This window comes from Branchiostoma belcheri, unplaced genomic scaffold, assembly GCF_001625305.1.
Source record: "Branchiostoma belcheri isolate BF01 breed outbred unplaced genomic scaffold, Haploidv18h27 scaffold33, whole genome shotgun sequence".
In the NCBI taxonomy this organism is placed as follows: Eukaryota; Metazoa; Chordata; class Leptocardii; order Amphioxiformes; family Branchiostomatidae; genus Branchiostoma; species Branchiostoma belcheri.
In genome coordinates, this window is record NW_017803943.1 from 116,934 (window position 1) to 138,381 (window position 21,448).

The following is a 21,448-nucleotide window of genomic DNA, read 5'->3' on the forward strand; positions in this document are numbered from 1 at the left end:
ACCAGTATGAAAATAATGGCCAACATAATCATACCAACACAGACACCACTGCTGATAGTGATGATGATCATCAGTATGAAGATGTGGACAACAAAAACGATCAGACAGGGCAGGGGCGGTCTCTGGCGATCACTAAATCCAACATAAACACCACAGCTACTGTAGTGACCGGTGATGATGATCATGGGTATGAAGATGTGGACGGACAGCAGAATCAGAGGAGGCAGGGCCAGTGTCAGGCCATTGCTCAATCCAACACAAACACCACAGCTACTGTAGTGACCGGTGATGATGATCATGGGTATGAAGATGTGGACGGACAGCAGAATCAGAGGAGGCAGGGCCAGTGTCAGGCCATTGCTCAATCCAACACAAACACCACAGCTACTGAAGTGATCAGTGATGATGATCACCAGTATGAAGATGTGGACGGACAGCAGAATCAGAGGAGGCAGGGCCAGTGTCAGGCCATTGCTCAATCCAACACATACACCATTGCACTGACTAGTGATCATGATCACCAGTACGAAGACATGGGCATACAAGACTATCACACAGGACAGGGCAAATCTCAGTCCCCTACTATTAACCATGGTAAATCGTTGGATGCTACAAATGTAATATACACGACTGAGCCAGCGGCCACACAAATCATTCAGCCTGTGTACACATGTGAAAATGATAAGACAGGCCAGGCTCAGGCTCAGGCCATCACTGATTATGATGAATCATTGGATTCTAGAAATGGAATATACACGAACGAGTCGGCTGTCTCCAAGCCTGATGCTTTGTACATGTCTGAAAATGATAAGACAGGACAGGGTCAGACACAGGCCGTCAATGATCATAATGAAATGTACATCAGTAATCCGGAGGCCGCGCAGCCTAATTTTGTATACAAAAAAGGAAAAAGGAAGGGCAACATTTAACCACAGCACTAAATACAACACCTACTATGGTTGGTGTAAATAAATTTGTATATATAGTATCACTGTTTTGTATTTTTTTAAATGCACATTGTCTATTTATTTGTGGGCATGGTGGCCTTGAAAACGTGCACTTAGGTGCACCTGTTCCACCATGCCCCCAATGTATATTATGTATGTGGTTAATTGTAATAAATTAATAAATGTAATGAACAGTAAACATGATCATATAGAGCAAGGCCAGGAAGCCTCCCTCAACTCTAGATCCTAGAGCAGCACATGATGGCCCCTACCATTAAAACAATGGTTATATTTTTTACTTTAGAGATTTAATAATGTAGAGATAGATGCATTTGTTACAAGGCAATACAATCAATATAATTACAAAAGGTGAAAATGAGCCGACGGAGCAGGGCAAATTTTTGCCCTACCAGTAAATCCGACAAACATCGTGGGTGTGTGGTTGATACGATGAGAGAAAGTGCCAACCCTCAAAAAAGATACCAATACAAAAAGAAAGCCCGATAAAAATGCTAAGAATAAGCAAAATCCAAACCTCTCCATATGGAATTAAAAATTATAATGATACTTCTAATTAGTATTATAACCAGAGCACAAGGCATCTTGTTTCATGTAGCATCAGCATGTAGTAAAACTAAATGTTTGGTGTTACTGTATATATATATATATATATATATATATATATATATATATATATGTACTTGTACTTGAGAATCATGATTCGTTGGATTTAACTTAAGCAAAAGTTTTTTTCAGCTTGATTTTACTATTAGTAGATTTGGTGTAGTACGAAAAATACCATATTCATTGTGGTTGAGTGGAAAAATATTACCATGATGGGGTTTATTTCATTGCACCTTACTTTACAGTCATATCAGTCAAATGTATGTAGCATGATTTAGGTCGCTTCTGCGAGCTGCAGTGAATGCTAGAAGCTACATAATACTGTATATTGTAAAATGTACATACTGTACATAGTGGATATATAGTGTGCTCGCTTTGTAAACCCAAGCCGTACGAAATACCTTAGAAAATGGTCTATACTACGACCTTGGCTGCGACCTTAGGCCATGTTGATTTGATTATGTGGATGACATCCTCTGGGAACCCCAAAACTAATGCTAGCGTGCGAATAAAAAAAAGTTTTGCAAAAAAAAAAAAGTTGCTTTCACTATGAAATCTACGTGGTCATGAAGGTTGATCAAATGGCACAGAATATGTTATGGCGAATAATCTACTCTTCGAATTCATTTCTTTGCTATTTTTGTCTTTTTTCCTTTGATTTTTGGCATTCTACGACATTGGTATCGTTTCTAAATGTTTTCCTTGCAACTTGTGGTATATTTTTGCTCATTTAGCAACTGTTTTGCACGATTAACAGTATGGTTGAAAACTTTTTTTTTTTTTGCAAACGGCCGAAAATTCATGCGCGCGCGGATGTCATCCATATAATCAAATCAACATGGCCTTATTAATCAAAATCAAGGAACTCCTGTTTTTGTATCTTAAAGAAATCAATATTATAGCATCTAGAAATGTGGGACATTAATGCGAAACATATGCAATAAAAAGTGTAGTCAATAGATGAGAAATACATTTTCTTTTATTCTTTTATTCCCAAGCACTAATTATCCTTCGATCATTCAGATGACATATAGTATTTTCACGTTTTACTATATATTTAACCAGTCTTACCTAAAATACGTATTTCTATTATTAGTTACAACATATTACACGGAACAACCTATTAAAACACATTTATCTGATTTAAAATGTCGGTAAAAAGTGGGTTATGCGTATAGTCCCTCTAATGCCTTCTGCTGTAGTTGATGGGTAAGAAGAACGAATTATATCCGAGAAAACCAATTCTTTCCAGATATTTTTCACGGTACTTTTATGTTCACTGTTTTCACTATCACTTCTGTACCGTGAACTTATCATTACCGTGAACAAAAAATTCCTTGGCTTTCTTTTTCCTGCACCTGTCACCAACGTGAACATATAGTTCTGTGGACATGTCCGTTTTTGTCAGATCGTGAAATTTTGCTATCGCGAACATAAAGTGAATTACGGTAAGTGTTGTGGGAAAACAGATGAGTAGACTTGTCGTCATGGCAACGCTACTGTTTTTTCACCAGAATGGAGTTTAGGGTTCCTTTTATGCCGACGTCCTCAGAGTCCAGACGGTGGAAAATTACCACGATCCTGGGAACATAGAAACGAGAGAAACGAATTGGCTCAGTGCAAGACAATGCGACCATTCGTAGGCACTGCACTAAGTTCACGTTACTGGAATTAATCTCCAAGCAGATACTAGGGTGGCAAAAAGACAGTACTATCAAATTGGTCAGGCGGGTGGGAGTGGGTGGTGATTTTGATATGCGTTTTTGTAGAATTTTTAAAGCGTTCTTTTAACTGCCGGCCACCCTACAACCAGCCGCCCAGAGATGGTTTGTACCCACCGAACCGTAGCAAAATTTTATAAACACGCAGTATCAAAACTCCCACCTGCCCGGAGGCTTGCGGGGAACTAGCCTCTACCAGGCTTGAGGCTAGAAATCGGCCAAAATAGAGAGATAAGCATGCCAAGGGAGTTTGTCCGTTGGGAGAACAGTTCGCCGTAGCGGGGAGCATAGAAACAGGAGATCTAAGAGACCTTTTCTTTAATTGAAAGAACAATGCCTACTTACGAAGACTAAAAATTATAAAAGGCCTGATTCCGCCTTACGGAAAAGGGCATGCAGGCCCTCTTTAATGAGATGGAGCTGCCATCCTCACCTGTCGTACTGCACAGGTAGTTTCTCGGACAGGAAGTCGAAGAAAGCCTTGGAGTACTTCTCCTTGTCTTTTTCCTCGTCAAAGGACTTGATGGCGCCGATCTCGAACTGGACGTACGGATCGAATGAGCCCGCCCGGAGAATTCTCTGCCCGGCGTCCACGTGAACTGACACGCGCTGTGGAATGAAGCAAAACGTATTCGCAAATACGCCAAAAAAAACAACAACAACAAAACAAACAAAAAAACAAAGAAAAAGTTACTAAAGCAACTGGATATGATATTGGAAACGGTCAGAAGTTCCGGGTAGCATACAAGTGTTACCTTTCGTCATTTCCCCAGTTGCTTGAGTAACTGTTTTTGGCGTATCTTATTACCTGGATGTCTAACCTTCACCAACACATTCGCAAATATTTTGCTCGCCATCATATCTCACTGACTGACTTCACGCGCCGAGACAGTAGCTAACAATATCAAACCTAGAAGGTTAAAATTAAGAATGATGAAACCTCCTTGCACTAATACTAGGCAATAGGGTTTAATCTCGAACAAATCTCCTTGATTACACCGAACGACATGCCACACTTCAACCTTTGCACATCTAACTGCAATCTCTCTGTATATAGGTATATACTAAAATATCAAACATCTAGTTATAATATCCGTACAGTGTACTTGGTGGCAGTGACTTCCAATCTTCGATGGTTCAGTAAAAGAAAAAAAAAAAACCCTCTGGCTTCTTACCCATTCTTCCTTGTTGAGAAGCTCGGCGATCATCTTGGACGTCTCTTTCATGAACTCATCGCTGATCTGGTCCGAGGACAGGTTGGTTTTGATGTGAGCCAGCGGCATGTCTTTTCCTAAGATGCTATATATATATGAAAGTAAATTAAATTAAAGTGATAGTGTAATGAACTGTTCTTATTTTGACCAATTCTGCACTTCCTAAATATACCGCATGGAGCGTGTAGTTCAAAGGTCAAGCTTAACAAATCAGGCAGCCGGGTGAACTTAAAGGTCGCTGTGTCTCAGTTATCAACTGATTGAAATCCATTTTGAAATTGGGAGATTTCAGTATCAGTTAAAGCACCGGGTCCTATCAAGCTCTTAATGATATGAGTTCGGGATGCTCTTCATGCTAATACATTTACGGTAACATTCATATATAAGACCACTGAGACTTTTAACGTTAACGATAGACCAGGAAGCAATTGAACATCGTCAATGATCGTGAAATATTTACATGATTGATGCTGTCTATGATATGTACCAATGCAAATGCGTTAGGTACACATCATTGCCATGCAGCTAGGTAAATAAACATAGCCACATCAAAACACCCCTTGAAGAACGTAAGGCAGCTTCTGTAGCCGACTCACCTTACTGCTGCATGCAAGATACAGGTGAACTGTGAGCTGACTGTTACCTTTGACCCACCTTTCTACGTCATCGTGACAGGACGTACCATGACTGACCGTGCCGGCACGTAGGCATGCTAGTATCATGTGGCATATCATATTTTATTGACTGCAAGTTATAATATAGTATCACTGTGCAAAGGGATTTCAGATAACTGTGTCCATCATATCACCAGGGTCCATAATATCGCCACCTTGAGAAATAGTGTGCTTAAAGATATTTTTACAGCAACATACCCTAGGTATGTTACATTTGATGTGTGAAGGAGTGCATACCAAAAGTATGTTGCAGTAAAAATATCTTAAAGGACACTATTTCTCAAGGTGGCAATATTATGGACCCTGGTGATATTTATAATGGACACAGATGTGTAGATGTGATTTTAGTTAGAGAAGGCCTAAAACGTTAGGAACCTACATTCTACAACATTTAACTTCGATATTCTATGTAATAGCTATAGTACGGCGCCAATAGCACCAATGCTGTTTTTTTTTACAGAAAAAAAAAGAGAAACGGAGAAACTGAGAAAGAGCACACAAATTATGGGCGTCGTCCCTGTAGGCCAATCAGAGGGCAAGCTCAGCAATCCTTGGTAAATAGAGAAATAACCCAAATCTATGGACCAAGGATTTGAGCAAATTGGAACAACTAAATCCGACAAGTATTGGTTCTTTACGTCCACAAGATGGACTACGAATGCCTCAATCGTATGACACGTTTTTATTTGTCCACTGAATTAAATATAAAAGCTGGAATGATTAAAACAAACAGATTTTGTTGTCAAGAAGGACAACTTGTGGGCGTTGTCCCTGTTAGCCAATCACAGGGCGTCCTTGGTTCTCCTTGCTAACCTCAAACGAGACTTGAACGAGACTTCAAATTTACAAGATTCTGATTAACATTTGGAAGGCGAAAACACTTTTAAATCAAACAAAGGGTATTCCTGAGTCTTTGTAACTGAAATTTATTCAATATTTGATTTGTATAACTTATTTGAAGGCTTGTAATATTCAAGTCACGTGATCAAGTATGACGAGGGGGCGCGAGAATGTGACGTCATCGCTATCGTGCGACCTTCTACGTCCATCGCGCGAACCTCGGCGGTTGTGTGACGACTTCTTCCCAAGTTTCCTCCTCGTAAGTACCTTTATCATTCACACTTCGAGTTCATACTTGGTGGTCCGTGAAATAAGGCACTAGTCGAAAGTTAGGGTCACTTTGAGTGTCATTTATTTTGAGGAAAAGGAGTTATGACCAAAAATGTTTCTCACAAAAACAGCCGCAGGCCTACGTGCGTGCACAGCTGCGACGTGCCTTTCATGGTGCCCTGATCACCACTGACCTTTGAGCTTTGGTCTTCAAAACAATCCCGGGCGGACATTTGATCGGTTTACCTTGGGTTTTCAAAAGATGCTGCTTTTATTTTAAAGTTTAAGGTTACAGCAATTATTGTCACACGTAGCGTCCCTTCTTTTATGTACTTAATCAACTGAATTATGCTGGTATGTCGAGCCGAGCTATATCCGCGATTAAGTTCGTAACCCAGCAATCTAGCTGTTTTAGTAGTTGTAAAAGTGACATAACATCGCAATTGCGGGTTGACAATGCTTGTAGCCGGTTTGCGTGACTTTGAAAAGGGCATTGCCCGACCCCATAACACACGGGCGAGTCGGCACGTAGCGTTGGGCTATGCCATCATGATCACGTGTGGGGAGGGGGGCGTGTCGTGCGCTATGGTATTCTAATATACGAACATGATGTTATACGTCCATCAAGGACCCATGCGGTCGTACTCCTAAGTTAACGTTTTTGAAAGCAAATGACTGTTCTGTATAAAGCATATACTTCACTGTTTTCTGTATAAAGCATATACTTCACTGTTTTCTTGCATCTTTAAAAAAAAAGGTCAGAAAATGGTTTGCTTATTGTGATAAGTTTGCCATGCTGGTGCAGGTACAAGTATTAGAAAAAAACTGCTTCTTAAGCCATGGTGTTGGTTTTGAATGGTGGTGCTAAAATAACTGTTGGCTCAAAATACTGAGAAGAGTTAGCTTTGTTTTTCATGCATGGTACTTTAGAAACTAAATTAGGGTGCTTTAGTGACAATGCAAGCTTTTAAGGTGGTTTAGTTGGTAGCAATCTTCCAGATCAAAAGCTTTGAGATTACTATCTCAGTTACACGCCAGCTTGTGATGTGAAGAAAATCCATCAGTTTTGAACTCACAAGTCAAAACAGCTAATAGTCATACATAAAGGTTTGGTAAGTTGGTAATGCTTTATAACTTGTGTGTCAATATTCATGTGGTTCAGGTTAGTGTGAGGTAATCTAGACATGAAGTTTAAAATGTTTGGTGAACTAGATGAAACATTGAGGGTTTAGGAAAATGAGTTGAGGGTTTAGAAAAATGCGTAGTCATGATGATATTAGAATGACTTTGAAGATTTGGAGTGACTGAAGCATGAGATAGTAGCTTCCTTTGTGATCTGAAGACCCTTTCCTGCTCTCTACACTTCATGGTTTCTTCCTAGAACACAGGACATGACATCACAAATAACAGGAAGTGACCTGCTACCCAGAAGTCACACTTAGAATTTTTAGTAAGGATATAAAAGTAAACTTGCAGTGAAAGTAGCAAATCTACCAATCTACATTGAGCATAGTGCAAGGTATGTACATGTACAGCCATGACTTTACAGTATTTACAGTTGGATCAAAGTTGAGGCAGTTGATACAGTACTTGAACCTTTATTATAGTGTCGTGTTTGTTCAGCTAAACTCTTGATTTATTCATCAATTCCTTGGGACCTCTTAAGTGGTCTGAATAATTGATGATGGTCAATATGGTATGGTTATAGTTAGGAGCCTGTTGTAATACCTAGGACATACTTTTACTGCTGAAAATAAGGAAAGCCTCTTAAAATAGACTAGCCACAAATGTATAATGTTTCCCTGACTTTTAATCTCTTTAGTTAAGGGGTAAAGTTGCCTGCATGAAGTTTTAACAGTAAGTGAATTTCGTTTGCTTTTAGTACGTGTAATTGTCCTATCCCCATGTGGAAAAATACTCTTCAGAATTAGCAGATTTAACCACTAAAGGAGGGGACAGCCATTTTTATCTTTTCTGCCCCCTAAAACTGAATGGTTCAGCCTTATGGGTCACTGTTCCGTGCACACGTAGAGGTCGTCTCAATGTCAATGTGACTTTAGCTGATATATATTTATAGAGCCCTGTACGGCAGCCATCTTGCCCAGACGCCGGCCGGTAGGTTCAGACACATAAATTTTGTCCACGAGTTAAAAGGACACTTCTTTCCTCCGCTGTCGGTCACCACAGTTTGCTTTCAGAGCTCTGGCAAGGTAAGATATATATACTCAAAAGCCAGGTGTGTATACTTTTGGGTTTATCTTAGCCTATCTAGGTGAGTGACATTTATTTATGCAAAATGGATAGAATTGCTTGGAAAGCATAATATTTAATGCACAGAATAAGTATATATATCCTTGTGGCAACTAAGCTTCAGTAGTGTGTGCAACTGTAAAAACATTGATCTGTCATGCATTTGTAATGTGGGAGCATTTACGTATAAAAATTATGTTCTAATGTAGGGAGTTACAAAATTCCTACTAAGTATAATGTATATCCAATGCATTAGAAAGTATATTGTGGACACTCACTTGCATGTACCTGACTACTAATATGATATACATTTTGTAGATAACTTGCTATAACCAGCAGACCATCCTGTCCAATTAGTCTATTACTACCAGTAATTTAACCATGTAAAATATGGGCGGGCCACTGACTTGGGCTGGTTGTACAGGTCATTGACCTCCCTACTACATGTAGGTACTGGCTCACATATCTACTTTTGGCAGTTTTTATTGGCTATGCTTCAAAACCCGGTAACATAAAATCGGGAATAGAAAGAACGTTGCCCTTGTTGTAGGTCGTTGAACTGTGTAACAGCTGAGTCTATCGATTTGTCATACTTTGTAGGTCAAACCTACTGAAAGCATGTGACCTTGAGACTCTTGTATGTAGCACAGACTGCACAAAAGGGGTGGGAGGGGGGCACTATTGAGGGTCTGCATGGGGGTAGTGATTTCGAATTACGCAAAATATTCGCTGCCGATTACAAATTACATTATGATTATGACATTACGATTTGCGGCTAATGTCCTATTACGAATTACGTTGATTTTCGCGGAGGCTGCCTACGGATTACGAAGTCTAAAAAGGCCTGATAACACCTTACGAAAAAGGGCATGCAGGCCCTCTCTATTGGCTCTGTTTCAACTGACCTGGTGGTTGTAAATATGTGTCTACAACATTTGTCTGTCTGATGTGGTAGCATTTTTGCATTCCGATAGTATCAGTGTTCATGTATGTTGGGAAGTCAGCAAAGTACACATCATAAATTGAGTCTTGGGACTTACCCCAAATTTTCGACTGACTCCGTCAGCCTTGTTCACGGAATGGACCCTTCTACTGCAGCTTCCGGGACGTGACGTCGGAAGCACGTGATTGCAGCAGAGGGTCATACGTGGCAGATAACCTATGACGCCCCCCGTCTCTGTTCAGTGTTGGACGGTTGGCCCGAATGTACACCGCCTCTTTCACTCCTCTCGCAAAGAAATCCGGTTCTGTGTCCAGGATTTTTACCTGATTTTTACCTACCCACCAGCACATGTTGGTGTTGGTTAAGTAAAGTTTAACTGTTATCATAATGTTATATACCAACACAGATGAACTTTCATGCAAAGAAATTGAGTCTGTTTAACCATGGATTCTTAATGCTATATATGGTGAATGGGAAAAATAATCAAAGGGGTCACCAAAAAGTGGTCACATTGGCCAGGTGGTCTTTATGCAGAGCAATAAAGTACAGGTTTAACTGTATATCAATGATCAGGTGGTCCTTATGGAGAGGTGGTCACTAATACAGATTTGACTGTATATCAATGGCCAGGTGGTCCTTATGTACATGTAGCGGTGGCCATTACAAGTACAGATTTGATTATATATGATCCATTTACAGGCCTAGGTTATAGCAAGGAGCTTTTAAAAGCTTTTATTTTTTTTAAAAGCTCCTTGGTTATAGCAAGGAGCTTTTATCACACAATAAAAGCTCCTTGTGATAAAAGCTCCTTGGTTATACATTATAGGTGGTACAGTTTGGAGTCTTGACACTGACAGTACATATTTGTGCAATACTGTGTTTTACACTTGAGTCTTATATTTTCCAGGTGAGTACACTCACTCACTCACTCACTCACTCACTGTCTGCTTTTGTCTGTTGTGCTTGCACAATACATCTGGGGCTTGATGGCAGCACGCCACTTGTCTCTGTCCTGTGGGTTGATTTTATCTAAGTTCAGGTGGTGGAGGTCCTCCCGTACGTTGTCATACCATAAATCCTTCTAGGGCGGCCACGGGGGTTTGGACCCTCCACATCCAGTGTGAGGATCCTCTTCGGCCATTTGACCCTGTCCATTCTCTGGAGGTGGCCGTATCATCTAAGTCTGTTGTACCTGACTGTGTCCTGTATGTTATGGACTCCAAGCCGCTTACGTAGCTGTTCAGTTGACTGGCAGTCTGCCAGTTTCCTCAGGAGCACATCCATCTAGATTGTATGTGGTAAAGGTTTAAGTTCTTGACTGTATTTTTCTGACACTGTGTTTTATACTACTTTATATTTTCCAGGTCAGTACAGTGACCCAGTAACCAACACAGACATCCAAGATGGACATGCCCCTTACACCAGAACTGAAGGCCGAGTTGAAGGCCACAGCCAACGCCATCGTGGCTCCCGGCAAGGGGATCCTGGCCGCTGACGAGAGCACAGGTAAAACTTTACATCGATCTAGGGACCATCTATATCAGCTCAAGAAATAGCCATGCCTTCAAGTACCAGACTTATCAACTAAAAATTGTGAAACTCGCGTTACATGTCTCGTGTTCTGGACATGCTTGGATGCCAGACCCCTGCTCGACACAATACTCCCTTCGGCACAATACTCCCACAAGCCCCAGTCCCAGAGTTAGCGCCTGAGGTTCTAATTTATGTATTTTATGGGGCCAGGGTGTCTATGGAAAAATTTTCAGAGCTGAGAAGCCTCTACTGGCAACAGTCTGACACCAAGGCTAGATATGCTAGCTATAGGGTCATCATTTTCGAGTTAAATATAGCTCTTAGCCTTGTGACAAGTTGGTGTAGGTTTGGGCCCCCTAGAATTTTTTTTCCAAACTGCAGCATCCAATTTCATTTACAGGAACCATGGGGAAGCGGCTGGCGAACATTAGCGTGGAAAACACGGAGGAGAATCGCCGGATTTACCGGCAGCTGCTGTTCACCTCCGGCCAGACCATGAGCCAGTACATCTCCGGCGTGATCCTGTTCCACGAGACTCTGTACCAGAAAGCTGACGATGGAACGCCATTCGTCAAGATCCTGACGGACAACAACATCATCCCTGGCATCAAGGTGGGCACGCTCGGGAGAAAACATTTTTCTTTGTGTTTAGAGTTAAAACTTTTTTCTTTAAAGTAATTTTTATGGATGACATCCGCGCGCATTAATTTTCGCCTGATTTTGGGGAAAAAAACAAGAACTTTTGTTGCCTTCTGACAGTGGTCAACATGCCGTAAATGGGTAAAGATGCCTGTTGCCATGCCGGAAGGTGGATGGCAGATAACTATGAAGAGAGGAGACAAGAAAATGCTCTGAATTAATGTTTTGTTTCTTACTTTGATGCAGTGATATGTGATGCTGGCTGTTTACATGTGATGTTCCCACTGAATAAAACCATTTGTACAATGATTGAGTCAAAATTTTAAACTATTGGAACTTTGTTTTTTTCGGCCCGCCTTGTTTTTTTTTTCGCCCGCTCACATTAGATTTCGAGTCTGCGGAGGATGTCATCCATAAAATTTACTTGCTGTGGCCTTAGAGAAATAATGTAGTTTGGAGACAAATTATCATCCCTGGCATCAAGCCGGTGGGTACCTCCAGTCCTGTAGAAACATTTATTTATTTATTTATTTCAGCTTCATTACAAAGTATGTAATTGGACAGGGGGAACAGGTCTAGCCTTTGTGTTAGCCCCCTGTCCAAATTAAAAACATAATAAAATGAAAAGTACAATTAAAGCAACACCAAAGACTTATGCAAACATACACAGATAAAACAAGAAACAATCACAACCAATGACAAACAAATAAATACATGTCCACGGACACATAAATATATAAATGAACAAATGATAATAGTGACAATAACAACGCTAATAATAATGATAAGAAAACAAATAGCGGAGTCTAAGAACATAGGGTATGCCAGGTGTAAATGTTATCAGGATCAAATATGTCAGACAGAAGGTGATGATAGTGACTGAGGACGAACTTTCTAAAGGTAAAAAAAGAGACGTTTGGACTTGTTTTAAGAGACCTGGTGTTAACTGGTAATGTGTTCCATATGTGTGTATTTATGTCTACCTCAGTCAGAAGAAGGAAAACATAATGATGTTGCTCTGTCTTCTCTCTAGGTTGATAAGGGAGTTGTCCCACTGGGTGGCACTCGTGAGGAGGGAACCACGCAGGGTGAGTCTTCAATGTCTTTCTTTCATCCCAGATAGTGCAGCATACTGGTTCACTGGACTTGGATCCGGACTTGTAAGAATGTTTAGGTTCAAGTCCAAAAAAACCTAAAAGTCAAGAACCGAGTCCGGACTTATTACCATAAAAGACCATTTCACATACCCCTTTTCTTTCCAAACCACCTAAAACCTTCCGTAGATTGCAAAATCTTTGCTGCATAATGAAGAAAACATTGCCATCGGGCATCGTCAAGTGTTGGCCTCCATGTTATGTGGCCAAAGTTTCACCCAGACAACATTTTATTGCAAGGTGGCCAACATGCAATTTTGTATATGCCAATGGTTTAGGTCCGGACTTACAAGTCCGGAACTGAACCTAAACCTCTGGACTTGAATCCGGACCTGAACCTAAATATGGGTTTAGGAATGCATCACTAATAGCCTGGGTACCATCCTACTTGCTTCCCTAAGTACTTGTTAGGGAAGCGAGTGTGGGAGCCCCGTTATACAAGTAGGATGGTACCCAGGCTACATCACTAATCCCAGACAGGGCAAATCTACATCAGATTTCTGTACATCAACATTTTATAGACCCAAAGGCATAGTGACATTGTGATTATATAATGATTGATTTGATTACACTTTTCTTAAAGTTCAATTTCTAGCCTTAAGAGAACCTTTGTCTGTTCCTTTATGGAAAAGAAGCATGAAATCCAGTAAGATAATTCTTTCAATCAGTGACTATTAAATCCTAAGGTACATACCTCCGAATTTTCGACGACTAGTCAGTTCGTCTTGATCACGGAATGATCCTAGTCTCGCGAGAGAACACGAGACTAGGACGAGACTTGCGTGGATCTTCTGCCCCCCTCTGCCTCCTTGCGGAGTAGAGGTAGGTAGGGCTTAGGCAGCATCCAGCCTTCATTGCGGTTCAGCTTGGCTCCCACTAGTTGGATGTGTATGGCCTCCTTGATCTTCCGGTGGGCGTTACTAGGATCATTCCGTGATCAAGACGAACTGACTAGTCGTTGAAAATTCGTAGGTATGTACCTTAGGATTTTATAGTCATTGATTGAAAGAATTATCTAACTGAACTTGAACTATACGTGACTGATGAATCTCTTCAACGATAAGCATGAAATCTCCCTTATATGATGACTCTTGCTACAGGCCTTCATGATCTGTTAGGACTCAAAACAGTATGGCCCAAATATAAATTGTGAAGCATAGCCAAGATAATACTGTAAAAGCATGCAGAATAAGAGAACCTGCATCAATTTCCAACCTCACGTAAAAACTGTCAACACAGCCAAAATAACGGTGTAAAGCCTACAGCTGTTAATTAACAGAAAGTACATCCCCTGTACTACAGGCCTTGACGGTCTGGCCGAGCGCTGTGCCCAGTACTACAAGGATGGCTGCCGGTTCGCCAAGTGGCGCTGCGTCCTGAAGATCTTAGGAAGCACGCCGTTGTCCCTGGCCAAAATAACACTGTTGTTGCACCCTCTTTCCCTCCCTCTCTTGTACTACAGGCCTTGATGGTCTGGCCGAGCATTGTGCCCAGTACTACCAGGATGACTGCTGCTTCGCCAAGTGGCGCTGCGTCCTGAAGATCTTAGGAAGCACTCCGTCGTCCCTGGCCAAAATAACACTGTTGTTGCACCCTCTTTCCTCTCCCAGTACTACAACTACGAGGACAGCTACCGCTTGTTTCTTTTCAAATGTTAATGGTAATACTATCTTAGGACTCAAGGTATAAACTGTCAATGCAGCCAGAATACATATAACACTGTAAAACCTCATTAATAATAGGAATTGTATCGTCTTTCTTTCCTTCTCCTGTACTACAGGCCTTGATGGACTGGCCGAGCGCTGTGCCCAGTACTACAAGAACGGCTGCTGCTTGGTTCTTTTCAATTGTCTTTCAGGACTGTCAACACAGCCAAAATAACAGGAACTGCATTGTTTTTCTCTCCCCTATTCGTAGGCCTGGATGGTCTGGCCGAGCGCTGTGCCCAGTACTACAAGGATGGCTGCCGCTTCGCCAAGTGGCGCTGCGTCCTGAAGATCAATACAGCTGCAGGCACGCCGTCTTCTCTGGCGATCATGGAGAACGCCAACGTGCTGGCGCGCTACGCCAAAATAACACTGTTGTTGCACCCTCTCCTGTACTACAGGCCTTGATGGTCTGGCCAAGCACTGTGCCCAGTACTACAAGGATGGCTGCCGCTTCACCAAGTGGCGCTGCGTCCTGAAGATCTTAGGAAGCACGCCGTTGTCCCTAATAACACTGTTGCTGCACCCTCTTTCCCTCCCTCTCTTGTACTACAGGCCTTGACGGTCTAGCCAAGCACTGTGGCCAGTACTACAGTACAAGGACAGCTGCCGCTTGATACTTTAAAAACGTGAATGGTCTCTTAGGACTCAAAGTATAGACTGTCAATGCAGCTATAATAACACTGTAAAACATCATTAATAATAGGAATGGTATCTTTCTTTCCCCTGTACTACAGGGCTGGATGGTCTGGCCGAGCGCTGTGCCCAGTACTACAAGGACGGCTGCCGCTTGGTTCTTTTCAATGGTCTTTCAGGACTGTCAACACAGCCAAAATAACACTACTGTATATCTAAGGCTTGGTGAATAACAGGAACTGCATTGTCTTTCTCTCCCCCCATTCGTAGGCCTGGACGGTCTGGCCGAGCGCTGTGCCCAGTACTACAAGGACGGCTGCCGCTTCGCCAAGTGGCGCTGCGTCCTGAAGATCAGTACAGCTGCAGGCACGCCGTCGTCCATCGCGATCGTTGAGAACGCCAACGTTCTGGCGCGCTACGCATCCATCTGCCAGATGAACGGCCTGGTGCCCATCGTGGAACCCGAGATACTCCCCGATGGGGAACACACCCTTGAGACCTCCCAGATGGTCACCGAGAAGGTCAGTGGTTTGAGCCATTTTTTTAAAGGCCCATTATGCAACTTTTTACGCAAAAATTTGAAATCTTCTAATTATACTAAATTTTGGTGCTATCAACAGTTGATATCACTTTTCAACACATTTGTGCAATTATTTCACATTTTTGGCGTATATGTTGTGCGTTCAAACAGTCCTTGTTCAGTTCCCGGTGCCACCGGTTTGGTCTCATAACAACAACAACAGTGGTTGGTCCCCTAGGATGGCTAATTCAATTGGTCGATTTAATTTCTATCATGCTTGTATGGAGGGTTTAGCCAACTTACTATGTAAAGAAAAGACTGGAAAATATAGTTTTTGTAGTGTCAAAAAGTTACATAATGGGCCTTTAATGCATGAAATTAGCTCAAATCAGCCCATAGGCTGCTTTCATTATCCTTTACCAGGCTTGGGAAGCGACTGGACAGAGTAAAAAATTTTTCCTAATAGACAGATAACATGCCAGGGAGTAAAAATCAACAAAATTCAATTGTATTTAGTGTTTTATATAATTGTTGATTATGTTGTTATATTATGTTTACCTTTACAGAAGGAAAACATATTGTTTGCTCTGTTTCTTCTTCTTCCTCTTTTTCCATTCCATTCCAAACAAGAATTCCGAGATTTCATACCTCCATGAAATATGGGCTTGATATGTAAATGTGCCTGCAGTTACAGAACAAGCTGCTAGGGGGACCAAACTCACACCACTTATTCCTGACAGGAAAAGCAATCTGTCATGAAAACATCAAGACCATAGCATGTTCAGGACAAAAGATACAAAAACCGGAAGTTCTGCTGCAGTACCAAGGTCATCCACCAGGAGGCCCATATTTGACCTTGACGTTTGTCTTCCTAAGACTTACCAACATACCAAATATCACCATAATCCATAAAGGCGTTCTGAAGTTATGCTGACCACAAAGTTGCGGAAACACAGACAGACAGACAGACACACACACAGACATACAGACACACCGAAAACAATACCTCCATTTTTCATGGAGGTAACAAATAAGGTCAATGCCATGAACCAGACAGCAGTCACCGTGGTAACTGGTGCTGTAGCAGACGCCTTGTGGTGTATGTAACAAGTGGCAGGACAGAGTTGGACGGGCTGGTCACCATATACATGTATATACATATATATATATATATATATATTGAATGTTTTTGAGTAAGAATTAACATGTAGCAACAAATAGTTAGTTTGGCTAGACCATATGAAGGTCGATATTACGCATTTGCTTTGCAAATGTTACCCTTCTAATTCTAGTGAAAAGAATTCATCTGAAGTTGAAATTACCGTTTCTTTGCAGGTCCTGATGGACCATCACATTTTCTTGGAGGGGACACTGCTGAAGCCCAACATGTGCTTTGCAAATTTTACCTTTTTAGTAATAGCAATTAAAATTGGAATCACCGTTTCTTAGCAGGTCCTGTCTGCAGACACCCTGTGGTGTTGGATTACATTACGCAAGTGTGTAGCAAGTGGCAGGACAGAGTTGGAGGAGCTGGTCACCATATATACATAAATTGAATGTTTTTGAGTAAGAATTAACATCTAGCAAACATCTTTGCAAATGTTACCCTTCTAATTCTAGTGAAAAGAATTCATCTGAAGTTGAAATTACGGTTTTTTTGCAGGCCCTGATGGACCATCACATTTTTCTGGGGGGGGGGACACTGCTAAAGCCAAAAAAAATTGACCTGATGTTGAAATTACTGTTTCTTTGCAGGTCTTGTCTGCCACCTACAAGGCTCTGATGGATCATCACATTTACCTGGAGGGGACGCTGCTGAAGCCTAACATGTGCACCCCGGGGCAGTCCTGTCCCACGAGATACACCGCCGAGCAGATCGCTGAGGCCACCGTCACCGCTCTGTCACGCACTGTCCCTGCCGCTGTGCCTGGTAAGGGGGTTGTTTGTTTGTTTGTTTGTTTGTTTATTTCACCTGGGGTAACATGGCCGAGCAGATCGCTGAGGCAACCGTCACTGCTCTGTCACGCACTGTCCCTGCCGCTGTGCCTGGTAAGGGGTTTGTTTGTTTGTTTGTTTGTTTGTTTGTTTGTTTATTTCACCTGGGGTAACACCGCCGAGCAGATCGCTGCCGCCACCGTCACCGCTCTGTCACGCACTGTCCCTGCCACTGTGCCTGGTAAGGGGTTTGTTTGTTTGTTTGTTTATTTTAACTGGGGTAACACCGCCGAGCAGATCGCTGAGGCAAACGTCACCGCCCTGTCACGCACTGTCCCTGCCGCTGTGCCTGGTAAGGGGGTTGTTTGTTTGTTTGTTTGTTTGTTTATTTTAACTGGGGTAATGTGGCCGAGCAGATCGCTGAGGCCACCGTCACCGCTCTGTCACGCACTGTCCCTGCCGCTGTGCCTGGTAAGGGGGTTGTTTGTTTGTTTGTTTATTTCACCTGGGGTAACACGGCCGAGCAGATCGCTGCCGCCACCGTCACCGCTCTGTCACGCACCGTCCCTGCCGCTGTGCCTGGTAAGGAGTTTGTTTATGTTTACTGAAGAAAAACATATTGTTTTTGCTCTGTTTTGTTCCAAACACCTAAGTTCATGTGACGTCTGTCACCATGGTAACTGGTGTTGGCTTACATCATGTTGCAACTTTATAGCAGGAGGGATCTAGACTCCTGTCACCATATACTAGTACAGTATATGAATGCTTTTTTTAAGGCATTGTGTTCCTGTCCTGTGGACATTCCCTAATTATCTGTGCTTTTTTTCAGGCGTCCTCCCTAATAATTTTTTTCCTGTTTTTCAGGCATCGTGTTCCTGTCTGTCGGACAGTCCCTAATAATTTTTCTTCTGTTTTTCAGGCATCGTGTTCCTGTCCGGCGGGCAGTCGGAGGAGGACGCCTCCGTCAACCTAAACGCCATTAACCAGTTCCAGGGGAAGAAGCCGTGGAAGCTGACCTTCTCGTACGGCCGCGCCCTCCAGGCCTCCGCGCTCAAGGCCTGGGCCGGCAAGGGCGACCAGATCAAGGCCGGGCAGGCCGCCTTCCTGGGCAGGGCAAAGGTGAGGGGTCAGGGGTGAAAGGGTCAAGGGTGAAGGGTCATTGACAACTACCAATTGTCAATTGCATTATGTTATGATGTCTATCAGCAATCCGGTAAGAAAGTACAACTTGATCCAATATCCTGCTGTCATCCTGGGAGGGCATAGGTGAGGGGTCAGGGGTGAACTTTTCATAGGTTAAGGGTCATTCACAACTGCAAATTGTCATGTAGCAATTATAGCTCTATGAGTAAGAAGTACAGTTGGATCAATTTTCCAGATGCCATCCTGGGAGGGCAAAGGTGACAAGTCAAAGGTCATTTACAGCTGTGGATTGTGAAGTTGTTAAAGATGTCACAATAGTTTGTGATACTATGGGATTAATACGCAGTGGAATTGGACCGTAATATTTGGCTGGACCATCGTTCTTCATGGAAACTTTAATTTCAATCTGTCTTTCACCATCATTTGCTCCAAGTGTTGCTTCTTCTCTTTCTTCTAAACTGTTTGGTATTACTGCTTGTATACATTGTAGCTCAATGTGGCTTCTCAAGTTATTTTGTACCAATCTTTTATGAGTCTGTATGCTTTAATGGCTTCTATACTAATGAACTCCAAGTTGCTTGGAAAACTGTCTCTCCCACATCTTATAATTACAACTAATCCAAGTAAACAACTTGATGACAACTTCTACAAAAGTAGACAGATACATGTAGGGAAAAAAATCATATTTCTTAATCAAAACTATGACAACCTTCTCCCCCCCCCCCCTGTGTGGTCCACCTACACCAGGCCGCCGGAGAAGCTGCGTCAGGATCATACGGTGGTGGAGTTTCAGGCGCCGCCGCAGGAGAATCGCTCTTCATCAAAGACCACGCCTACTAAACACGCGCCACGATTGGTACCGATTGTCGCTTTTACGTCCGATCACGCAGAGTCATCGTTTCTGCTGCTGTTTTCTTTTTTTGTCTAACACTAACAGTTGTTTAAGTTTGTTTTTATTTAACCACCTTGTTTGTTTGTTCATTCCAGGCTGTTGGTTTGATATACGTGTGCGGAGTTCTGTTTCTGTTTTTATGTTTTTGTTCACATGTTCACGGATTGTTGCTGCTGTTTGTTTTATTGAGCAGAAGCATGTCGGCAGAATTTAGTGCGCCTGCGCAAACTCTGATTTTTTGCAGTTTTCGTTGGATGTTTGTCAATGTTTCATCAGAATTTTGCCTGTTGGAGAGGATATCTTTTCCGACATAACAAAACTACAGACGGAATGTTAACCTTAGGCCACACCAATTTAATTTGTTGGTTAACTTCATGGCTCCTATCACATTTGGGGCTATAATAGGATGCCAAGACCTGTTTTTATTTATTTTTGCCGTGTCGCTTCATATTTTTTTCTGAAAAAATCTGACAACCAACAAATTAAATTGGTGTGGCCTTATATGAGAAGTTCTGCCAAAGTGCAGTGCATAATACATTACGGTTTTTGCGCAGGTGCAGTACGTTCTGCCGACATGCTGTTTTATTGCGCTGTTTTGCAACACGCGTTCACGTTTGCAGTGGCTGTGCTGTTTTGGTTGTTCTGCTTTGCTGCTGCTGTTTGCAATTGTGCTTCATTGTGAAACTTGCTTTTCTGCAGTTTTTGGAGATGTTTTTGTTAAGACTTTGATTACTTTTTGTTTTGTTTTTTTGAAAATGTATGGTGTGTAAACATGTTTACAGTCATACCATATTATCTAGTTTCTTGTTTATGTGGTGTGTATATACGTACTGAATTCCACGTCTGCATGATGTATGATTGTGCAGATTCTGTGTAGTTCAGATCAGTTTGACTAGCATGAAAATGTAAAGCTGATGGGGGTCAGTTTTGTGTCTTTAGGACTTAACATGCATCTTTAGGGAGCAGTCCCAAATTCTTTAATTTGTGACTGAAATCTATGCTACATGTAGCATGCTCAAAACATAACATAATGGGGTTTCGAGGAGTAAAACTTCAAACTTTGATTGCTTGTAATCTACAGCAAAGGAAGTACGAAATTTTGAGGATATAAAAGAACACATAAAATGGCAAACACATAACATTTATCTGCCAGGTTACATATCCCCATTTCAAAAAAACAATGCGTTTGAGATCTCTTGTGCAGCACCCCCCAGATATACAGGGTTCAGATATGTACCATTATGTAGTACTGAGGGACATTGCACTTGAGAGATATCTTGAAACACATTTTTACAGGGTTGAGGATATACATGTACATGTTTCTGACCTGGCTGATATATGTTAATAGATGTTTTTTAATACCACATTGAATGAGGACTAAATCATTTCTTTGGTTCTTGTTCCAGGCAAACGGGGAAGCCAGCGAAGCTAAGTACCAGGCTGGGACCGGTGGACCTGTGTCTTCCGAGTCTTTGTTTGTTAAGGACCACTCTTACTAAAGCATGAACAAAGCAACATACTTCCACACACGTTCAGAAAGACAATGGCTACTACTAGTATTATAAATCTTAGGTTTGGGTATTAAGGTAATAAAGAATAATGTATGGGTAAATTTCCTTTCCCCTAAGTCCCACATTTCTTCTTATCTTTGAAAGTGTATTACTAATTTAACAAGAGAATGAAGCATTGACTGCAGTTGAGTTAAATTGTTTGCTTAAAAGACAATGGTTATGAAATGGGTTCACTTGCAGAAATTTTCTTATTTCTGATGTTCTCAACTCAAGTTTCGTTCACAATTATTATTAAT

The 21,448-nt window shown here is 41.8% G+C and overlaps 3 protein-coding genes across 9 annotated transcripts in view; 2 read left to right on the plus strand and 1 right to left on the minus strand.

Moving 5' to 3' along the window:
* The window catches only part of LOC109475118 (uncharacterized protein DDB_G0290803-like), a 1,224-nt gene extending 660 nt beyond the window's left edge, over positions 1–564 (plus strand). Inside the window, 2 exon segments of the mRNA XM_019775656.1 lie at positions 1–440; positions 442–564. The exon segment at positions 1–440 is cut by the window's left edge and continues 408 nt beyond it. Coding sequence (XP_019631215.1) covers positions 1–440; positions 442–504 — 503 coding nt within the window. The 3' untranslated portion in view covers positions 505–564.
* Positions 565–2,551: 1,987 nt separating this feature from the next.
* Positions 2,552–5,163, minus strand: LOC109475256 (macrophage migration inhibitory factor homolog). The gene is made up of 4 exons (XM_019775856.1): positions 5,103–5,163; positions 4,468–4,591; positions 3,726–3,901; positions 2,552–3,152 (listed from the first exon to the last, which is right to left on the minus strand). Exons 2-4 carry the CDS (start codon positions 4,573–4,575, stop codon positions 3,068–3,070), a joined length of 369 nt encoding a protein of 122 aa, XP_019631415.1. The 5' UTR covers positions 4,576–4,591; positions 5,103–5,163; the 3' UTR covers positions 2,552–3,067.
* Positions 5,164–6,172: 1,009 nt separating this feature from the next.
* Positions 6,173–21,253, plus strand: LOC109475276 (fructose-bisphosphate aldolase, muscle type-like). 7 transcript variants are annotated; one of them, XM_019775879.1, is made up of 9 exons: positions 6,173–6,279; positions 10,848–10,989; positions 11,417–11,628; positions 12,689–12,743; positions 15,422–15,672; positions 17,427–17,546; positions 18,023–18,077; positions 18,526–18,725; positions 21,048–21,253. In XM_019775879.1, the coding sequence occupies exons 2-9, from the start codon at positions 10,887–10,889 to the stop codon at positions 21,138–21,140; spliced, it is 1,089 nt and encodes a 362-aa protein (XP_019631438.1). In that variant the 5' UTR covers positions 6,173–6,279; positions 10,848–10,886; the 3' UTR covers positions 21,141–21,253. The 7 variants fall into 7 exon arrangements, with proteins under 7 accessions (XP_019631438.1, XP_019631442.1, XP_019631436.1 ...); XM_019775883.1 differs by lacking the exon at positions 18,023–18,077 and adding an exon at positions 18,134–18,188; XM_019775877.1 differs by lacking the exon at positions 18,023–18,077 and adding an exon at positions 19,497–19,605 and having other exon boundaries at positions 17,427–17,601; positions 21,048–21,152.
* The last annotated feature ends 195 nt before the right edge of the window (positions 21,254–21,448 follow it).